Below are 9,792 nucleotides of genomic sequence, written 5' to 3'. Positions count from 1 at the left end.
ATTTCACAGGGGATATATATCTCCACATCGCAGATTGGCTATGGGTCTGTAAGATAATGATAGGTGTCCTAAATGTGGGATGGGAGGGGCAGACTTGTTTCATTGTTTCTGGGGATGTCCGGTTATTAGAGGGTTCTGGATACGTGTGTGGAGGTTTGCTACTGCTGATCTGGTAAATTATCTCCCTTTCACACCAGACTGGGCTATATTGGGCATTCTCCCACCAAATGCCCGCACATCCAGAGGTGGCAGGTGTCTGCTGATGATTATTTCGGCAGTGGCAAGAAAATGCATCCTCCACATGTGGATCCAGAGCACATCCCCCACACTGGACCTCTTTAAAGAAAAAATGTTCTTTGCCACGAAAATGGACTGGTTGGAAGCCTCCCTCCAAAAAACAAAATACACAGTGAGATTTTTTGACACTTGGGAGAGCTTTGTTGGCACTTTGTCAGTCCCGCTGAGAGAACAAATACAAAAATATTTTCAACACACCCTTTGGTATGAAACTAGAATATTCATGCAAGACCCACCTATCTTTCTGGACTAGGAGAGTGCTTGTGTTGCCCCGGTCTCTGCAGGCTTTTGTATCTTATGTGTGATATCATATTTATAGTTCACTTCAGTGACTCACAGATGACGACTTTCCTCATAACTATGTGTCATGGTTCATGATTATTAAGTATAAACATATCTTTGGTCTAATTTATTTACTGATGTGTACATGTTTGACATTCTTCAATAAAGAAATATAAAAAAAAAAAAAAAAAAAAAGAAACTGCTCTAAACCTGAGGATTTGGAAGAACAAACAAATATAATGCAGGATCAATTTTTGGCCAAGGGTTACAATAAGCTTATTCTAAATAAGACATAGGAAAGAGTTTCCTCTATAGATAGAGATTCTATTCTAGAGTAGAATGATAATAGGAAGAATAGATCTGAGGGATGTGATTTAGCTTTTATTACCCAATATAATTCCCAATTTAGAGGTATCGAGAAAATAGTAGGTAGATATTGGGATATACTGAGGAAGGATCCAACGTTAGGTACCATTATTACTGAGAGATCTTATGCAGTGTATCTATTAGAGTGTAAGTGTGGGTTGCATTAAGTTGGACGCTCCTCACAGCCTTCAATGGTAAGGTTAGCGGAGCACTTTCACTGTAAATCTTGTCATAACGGTTCTGTTAATGGGATAAAGAATTTTTTTTTAGCCATTGACAAAGTTGAAAATAATTGGAGAAAATTAGATGCTCCAGACGCCCTTGCGAAATGTAAAATGGAGTGGATCCACCGATTAAAAACCCTGGCTCCGGGGCGCCTTAATGCTGATTTTGAGTTAAAGTGGTCTATAGGTAAGGATTAAAGCTATGATTATTCTAAAAATTGTTTATGTAGGCTAAGGAAGGTTAAATATTTTTTCAATAACTAGGGATATAATGTATCTTATTATACAGATGGATATTTAATACAGATTAGGTTGATATATTTTTTGACCACTAGAGGTCAGTGTTTTATAAGAATGATGATGTGGTGATGAAATCTCAAAACGGAGATTGTGTGAGGCGTACAAAGCTGTTCCGTATAAATTTAGATGTATTCAAAAGTAAAACTTATATCATTTGTACAAACTAGATTGCCTCAATATGGTATTTATATGATGTGTGTATGAGAAACTTCCTTTACATGTGACTATTGTTTATGATGTAGTACCGTTGTGTGAAAAGAATTTGATCATGGGTATACATATAGACGTTTTAGTGATTCGGTATAAATCTTAGCGATATGATATCAGCATGTGTTTCAAAAATATGTAATTAGATATTAAGGATTTTATTAGATATCTTCCCTGCTGTTAATTTGACCTTTATCCCGAAAGAAATATAAACTCATTGGAGGAAGGGTATATAAAGGGTGTTACAACCTGCCCCTGCATCACCTTGAAAAAGACTTTACAAGTTTTTGGGTGCTGTTCCTGCAAACTACCGCTGTTGCTCAGAGTGTTATGGCTTTAGGCCCCACTCATCTTCAGGCCTTTTACCTGCTGAACCAACTGCAACAGCTATAGTTCTGCCATTGTACACAATCACTGTGTATGCCTGTGATGGGCCTGTGACATTTTCAGGTGTCTTTTGGGCAGTATATATATCATTTTTTTCTACCAAAACCACCCTAGTTGGAGAATGTTCCATCAAAATTTTTTTTTTTTAGATTTAAGGACATGGAAGCTAAATGTTCATCTAATTATGGCTTTTGCCGCATCCCATATTAAATGAGTATAGGTTGTTTAAGTGTTTATATTAAAATAGTTTGTGTATGAAGCCAAATCCATTTCAAAAAGGTTATGCCAAAGTGATACAACCCTGCAGACCAGATGAGACAAACACAAGTTCTAGTAGCAAATGTGTTGACTTCTCCACACATCTTTGCTGTTATCAAACTGCATGTTAAACAAAAAATTATCGAAGTCCTATTGGATGGAAAATAAACAATGAGTCTGGTATATGGACCTCTTTGAGGCAATTTAAAATAGAACAAACCAGTGCAAGAGAAATTGGATGGATATTTAGGGTACCAGTGTCTTATAGAGAAACAAATTTACAGATATAACCGGCAGGGAGGCTAAGCCCTCCCTGCCTTAAATACAGAAATCAGCAAATCAGAACCTAGCTCTGAAAACACCCTAAGTGCCTACTTAATTGATAAAAGGTACTAATTAGCCCGCAGGCTTGCTGAACCTACTGCACACGCGCCCAGCTGAAGTGTATAGCCGGGATTTCAAAGGCCTAATAAAGCCTTTTTGTAAGTTTTCTTTGACGTATTCCTGCATGGCTTTGGTTTCAGGACCAGAGAGAGAGTACAGTCTTCCTTTAGTTAACTTAGCGCCCGGAATTAGTTCGATGGCACAATCGAAGTCCCGGTGAGGAGCTAAACTGTCAGCTGCTTTTTTAGAGAATACATCCCTGAATTCACGGTACTGCGAAGGTAGTAACTCTGCAGCCTGCAACATCCGAAGAGGTAACTTCAAACAAGTCTGAGAACACGAGAACCTCCACTGGGTAATCTCCCCTTGTGCCCAATCGATTACAGGGTTATGAAGCCGCAGCCAAGGATGAGCCAATATCACCGGTACAGACAGGCAGTTAATCAGGTAGAAGGTCAGGGATTCCGAATGGAGGGTTCCCACTGTTAGGTGTAACAGTGGAGTTTCATACAAAACCTTTCCACCTGGAAGTGATCCCCCATCTAGATCATATACAGTAATAACTGTACTGATACTTCGGAAAGGAATTCCAGAAGATTTAGCGAATCCGATGACCAGAAAATTCCCAGTGGCACCATTATCAATAAAGGCTGAGATGTCAACAGAATTGGCACCATAAGTGATGTGCGCGGGAACCAACTATGCATTTTTAGAGGAGATAATCTGTAGACCTAGGTGAATCTCCTCTTTATCTCCTAGGCAAATCTTTTCCCGGCTTGGAAGGGCAGGAATGAGAAAAATGTCCTTTGGTGTCACAGTAAAGACACAGACCTTGAGTCCACCTTCTGGGTTTTTCTTCTGCAGAGAGGCGGTAATCTCCTAATTGGATAGATTCTTCTGGATCCAATGGTGCAGAAGCAAACGCAAATGATGGACTGGACGGTGCCTCTTTCTCTTCCTTCCTCTCCCTGGTCTGCCTATCGATTTTGATGGTGAGTTGCATCAGGCCTACCAACGGTGTTGGTGAGGGATACTATACCAATGCGTCCTTGATCTGTTCCGACAGACCTAAGCGAAATTGACTGCATGACGCAGGATCGTTCCATTCGCTGTCGGTAGACCGACGCCTGAACTTGGCACTGTATTCTTCAGCAGAGCGCCGGCCCTGTTTCAAGGCCCTAAGGTGAACCTTGAAGTAGGCCTAAAGCATTGAAGAATGCATCAACGGAGAGTAACGAAGGGCTAACAGGAGGTAGAATAAATGCCCAGGACTGGGGGTCACCTTGGAGAAGGGATATAATAATACCGACCCTTTGCTGCTCTGACCCAGAAGAACAGAGTTTTAGCCGGAAATAAACCTTACAGCTTTCTTTGAAATTGCGAAACAAGATTCTTTCCCCGGAAAAGTGGTCTGGCAGGTTCAATTTCGGTACCAGAACAGGTGTCAAGGAACCTTGTTGGGCTTTCAGGTTCAATTTCGGTACCAGAACAGGTGTCAAGGAACCTTGTTGGGCTTGGAACCTTGTTGGGCTTGCGAAGCCCTAGAAGTTTCCTCCTGTGCAGATAGCTGGTGCGATAGTCCCTGGACCATCTGGGACAGGGTTTTGGTTCTGCCCTGCTAAGACTTGGGCTGGAGAGGGGTGCGGCCCAGTTTCTTCCATGGGCAATCCTCTCCAGAAATTCACTGGCCGGTTATAATGTTAGGCTGCCTTGTCAGATAATGAACCTGCAGAACTGATAGATGGAGGTCTTCACCTTTAGCAGCCGCCTTTCCTATAGAGCTATACACGCTCATAGGTACTCAGATGCCACCAGGACTTCACTTCAATGTAGTGTAGGTTTGCTATACAGTACCGCAGTGGCAGGCCAGGAGGCAGCAGAGCTGGTAATGAATGGTCAGACGTAAGCCGCAGTCAGGGGTCACTAGCAGATTAGAATGCTCAGATAACACGCCAAAGGTCAGGGTCACAGGCAAAACAGGCAAGGTCCAAGAAACAGGCAGGGGGTCACAACAGGTAATCAGCAATTCAGGAATCCAGAGCAGGTCAGCAACAGTGCAGTACTGGAATGCTATAACTGGCAGGGAGGCTAAGCCAATCATAGCCTAGCTTTGAAAACACCCTCAGTGCCTGCTTAATTAATAAAAGGTACTAATTAGCCCGCAGGCTTGCTGAACATACTGCGTACAAGCCCGGCTGCCCTGTATTGCCGGGACGTGGTGCTGGACTGTTTTAGTGTCCAACCATTAGCAACAGTCAGGCCAGACACGGAAGTGGTCGTCAAGGTCGCCAGGCAGAGAGCGACCCGTGCCGGTTATGAACACCGCCACGGCTCGTAACAACATGGCTGCTGCATCATCTGATGAGCTTTCGTGCGGATTCATTGTAGGCTTCCTGTGCTTCCTAGAAGGTCCCATTTTCATAACAAGCTAATCGCTGCAGTAAGTGCAGCTAGTTTTGTGGCTTTTCCTAGTATATTAAATCAAATATCAGCACCTGGTATGTAAGTGGTCAAAAACAATCTGCATCAGCTATGTCATGTGATCCCTTAACTAATTATGAGAAACGTTCTCTTACAAACAATGTCACAACAAACTTTGTATATATTTGGCAACTTTAATGTTAATAGTGAGTCATATCCCACTTGTCTTATGGTAACCTTGGAGAAATCCCTTTAGATAATTCATAAACCCATGTATAAAGTAAATGGACACATCACACCAGTCTCATAACAGTATCATGGAGCTAGTAACAATGTGCTTTATTACTCTACTCTTAATATCTTTTTTTCTCCCAATAGCAAATCACATCTGCACTTATACAACAGACTAGTCAATTTTAAAACAGGTAAGTTAGTTTTAATAATATATCATAAAATAACATAGATTTCCTCATATTGGGTTTCTTCTATTTATAATGCCGCTTTATTAGTAACTGTGTACAGTATTTTTAATATGTTGATTTTCATGCTGCAGTAGAAGTTTGTGTGTCATTAGATGAATGAATGAATGAATGAATGAATGAATATTTCACATATCTTCTGTATTGTCATATATCTTTTTTAAGAAAGTCATATTACTCATGATAAGATTAGCAAAGTGTACCTGTCAGTGCACCAAGTGTCTTCCAATATGCTCCCGGATTAATATTAAATTATATTCTAGGCATTCCACATAATTGAACAGTAGTTATCATTCCTCATTTGTGATCAGTCAATATATTAACTTCTCTAAATACAGAAGACATAATTTTCTGATCATGGCACCACATGACGCTAATACACATACATGAAATGGAATTCTGAAATCTTATATTTTTACACCAAAATGCAGAACAATATATATAACATTTATACAGTGCTCACAATTCACTTAGTGTATTGTATGAAAATAGGTCATATGCAATGTAAGAATGCATTTTTTCATTGCATATGACTTATTTTCATGGATCACAAGAAGACATTAGGATTATTTTAGTGTGGAAAAGAATACATTGATCTCTTTTTTTATACAATCTAAATGTCACAGTCCATCAAGCACTTAGTGGCTTAAAGGTTACATGTTCAATCACAATAATTTCTAAGATTAGACATATCACCTGGGCTTTTCCTCCTATGAGGCGAAGAAAGAACTGCATGCTAGGTGGCACAATACTGGTTCTTCAGATATGAGGTCCTCATCTCATCTTTTGGCACCCAAATTGCCTCTTCCCACATCCCCAACACTGCCTTCACTACTATGCTCTATAGTAATTGCAGAATGACATGAGTCTCTTGTGCTTCTTACTGAATGATTGTAGCAGGCAATAATCAGTGAGCGAAGGCTAAGGACATGAAAAAGAGATGCGTTATCCCTCTCATGTCCCTAGTCCAGTAAAGATTTCACTTTATGCATTACAGTAGTTAGTAATTGGTGATCAGAGCATTATGAAGTGACAGCAAAGGTACATCACAACTAGTGAATATGGTCACAAGGCAGGTATCTAATGCATTGTGCTTTTGTATCACAGCTGCCGGACTACTTTAGCATGAAAACCTATATTGGTAACAACATCACTGAATTCATCCTCATTGGGTTTCCAACACGTCCAGAGCTGCAGCATGTTCTCTTTAGTGTCTTTCTAATAATATATATTTTAACTGTTACAGAAAATTTGGTCATCATTGTAACAATTGCATGTAATGTAAAGCTCCACAAACCAATGTACTATCTTCTGTTCAGTATGTCCTTCTTGGAAATATGGTATGTCACAGTCACAGTGCCCAATCTTCTGAACAACTTTCTGACACAAAATAATAAGATATCCTTCGTGGCTTGTATGATACAATTGTACATTTTTATATCTCTGGCCTGCACAGAATGTGTTCTATTAGCAGTTATGGCTTTCGACAGGTATGTTGCAATTTGTATCCCTCTACGTTACGCAGTCATCATCAATAATACTTGCTGCCTGCAGATGATAGTTTGTTCCTGGGTGCTGGGTTTTTCCATTGCTCTGATTAAAGTCATCTTCATTTTCAGATTATCCTTTTGTGGCCCCAATGTTATTAACCACTTTTTCTGTGATATTTCCCCAGTGTTGAACTTGGCTTGTACAGATATATCACTTGCTGAGTTGGTGGATTGTATCCTGGGCACCATAATTTGTTTTGTACCCCTGGCTATTATAAGCTTTATTTATTTGTGTATAATTCGGTCAGTCATCATAATCCCAAAAATACTTGGACAGAAAAAAGGCTTCTCTACATGTGCTTCACATCTAGCAGTAGTTGTCATTTTTTATTCAACAACTCTTTTTATCTATGCAAGGCCAAAAAAGATTAGTCCATATGATAGAAACAAATATATAACTATATTTTATTCAGTTTTGACTCCACTTTTGAACCCAATTATTTACTGCCTAAGGAATACAGAGATGAAGCAAGCAATGAGGAAGACCATCAGAGTATGTAATTAGCAAAAAATGCTGTTTTAATGGATGTTTATTGTTTCGTAAAAAAATACACCATTTTTAAATAAACATATGCTTTATTTTATTTTACATTGCAGTGAATTAAAAGTATTTCAGTAAACATACCATTATATCTGGTTAAAAAAGCACAAAGACAGCAAATGTATATAATGAAAAACAATTACCTGCAGGTTATATTATTATCAATCCTTATATATAAAAATGCTTAAAAAAATGATATTTGAGTGGATATGAATGCTGGGCTTGTGTATGGAAGAGTGATGGTAAATTATACAAGTTCATGACCAAAATGGAGAATAGAAAAGTTTTTGAAGATACCAACATCACCAAAGCAGGGGAGCACAACGTCTAAGCATTAAGCAAATGAAAACAAATATTATTGTAGATAAAAAGGTTAAGAAGACATATATAAAATGAGACCCTGAATTACAATAAAATGTTTTATTTATTGTAGGAGTATGTGGCATATGCAGCGGTGGTAACTGTAGTAGTTAGGATCACACTAAGTATATGGTGGGTGGTGTATACTCAGGTAGCTTCAAGTAACACAAAGAGATGAATATAAATGAGATGAAAATAAAGCAGAGAGGTGGTAAGAAACACAAAGTATGAATGGATGAAGTATCTCGTAAAATCAACTCCATATTGAAAGATATTATTATTACTTTTCTGACTAATCATCAAAGATATATCACATAACTCGCCCCATACTAAATTATAGGGATATTATAAGTCAGAGCGGAGTTATGTTAACATATAAAAGCCTGGGACTGTTGGCAAAGTCTGTGGTGACTTTTAATGAACACTTTTATCACTGAAAATACTTAGTGAAACTGTGAACTAGAAAGATAGGTAGCATGTCATTTGAGGATAGACTTCAGAGAGCACAATTAATATCAACAGGTAAACTGTAGAGATATTACTTGACAGTGTGAAACTGAAAATGCAAGCAAATAATAGCATACCACAAATATTATATGAAGTAGTTTGCAGTGCAATTAAACCTGCAATGCTGGACCATTATAGTAGGTTATGACCAAGTAGTCAGTGTGGTTGTGTGGAAAGATTTTCAAAGATTAGCAGAAATTAAGCTTTCAGACAACTGAATAAACTGTAAAGACCTGTGATTTTCTCCCGAGGCAACACCATTAAATGGTGTGAAATATAAAAAAGTATATATCATTTATAATTTACTATCAATACTAAGCTATCCCTGCCTGGCTGCTCAATTGTCACTAATCCCTCTACACAGTAACATGGAGGGTCCCAGAAATTCCATTTATGTTGCTCAAAGTGATTATCTGATGAGGGCTTAGTCCAATATTCTAACAGGCCATTGAGTACAGCTGTTGTACAACTTCACTCTATGTGTCACTCAATATTGACCTTATGTTATGAGTTTGAAGTTTTGTTCTTCCATAGGATCAACTGACTTAGAATAATTAGCAGAAGCACAGGTAATGATGACATTACATTGGACTGGCCCTACACTGAGCAGCAAAGTATCAAAGTATAAAAGTGTCACCGCAGCCTTGTGCATTTTTTTTGATAATGGAATTCCTCATTTGCATTGAAAATGATTATGTAAGATGCATTAACAAACAAATTACATGTATATCCAAAGATACGTGTGACTCAAAGTATGTTAAATATGTATGATATGATTTAAGCGTATGTAGGATATAAAAAGCAAAACAATATTTAATTAAAATAATAAAATGTATATACCAGCCTGAGCACTCTTAGTTTGGGTAGGTTGTGGCAACTGCAGTGAGGTTTCCCAAGGAGCATTGTCATATAAGTTTCTGCTACAATATAGATTACAAGGAAAAGTAGACGAAAGGAGAAGAGGATCCCTTTGGAATTAGGTGTGTAATAAGTGGGGTTGAAGGAATGATTGGGGAAATATTTAATTTAAATAAAGTTTCTATTGTGCATGTGATTTTAGTTACAATATCTTCATGTGTTTTCTATGTTTCATTCTAGGTCCCAGTGTGCCCTTGATGCATGGTCATGCTGGAGTTTGTAGTTCTATAAGTGCCAATGTGTTCTAGTAGCCAGACATATGCTGGCACAAGCACCAACCTACCCAAGCAGTTTTTTGCTACTAAGGCTTG

The 9,792-nt window shown here is 38.5% G+C and overlaps 1 protein-coding gene across 1 annotated transcript; it reads left to right on the top strand.

The window, feature by feature from the left end:
* Positions 1-3,611: 3,611 nt before the first annotated feature.
* On the top strand, positions 3,612-7,660 carry LOC142108517 (olfactory receptor 6B9-like). Its single transcript, XM_075192231.1, has 2 exons — positions 3,612-3,649; positions 6,754-7,660. The coding sequence occupies exons 1-2, from the start codon at positions 3,612-3,614 to the stop codon at positions 7,658-7,660; spliced, it is 945 nt and encodes a 314-aa protein (XP_075048332.1).
* The last annotated feature ends 2,132 nt before the right edge of the window (positions 7,661-9,792 follow it).

The sequence above is a fragment of the Mixophyes fleayi genome, chromosome 1 (assembly GCF_038048845.1).
Source record: "Mixophyes fleayi isolate aMixFle1 chromosome 1, aMixFle1.hap1, whole genome shotgun sequence".
NCBI lineage: Eukaryota > Metazoa > Chordata > Amphibia > Anura > Limnodynastidae > Mixophyes > Mixophyes fleayi.
The sequence above is the reverse complement of the archived record's forward strand: the minus strand, read 5'-3'. Positions and strand labels throughout refer to the sequence as shown.

Bases quoted from the DNA above. Each gene is read 5' to 3' on its own strand.
- LOC142108517 (XM_075192231.1), top strand. From the start codon at position 3,612: ATGGTGCAGAAGCAAACGCAAATGATGGACTGGACGGT. The intron at 3,650-6,753 runs GCCTCTTTCTCT...TATTGGTAACAA, and splicing joins CAAATGATGGACTGGACGGT to CATCACTGAATTCATCCTCA.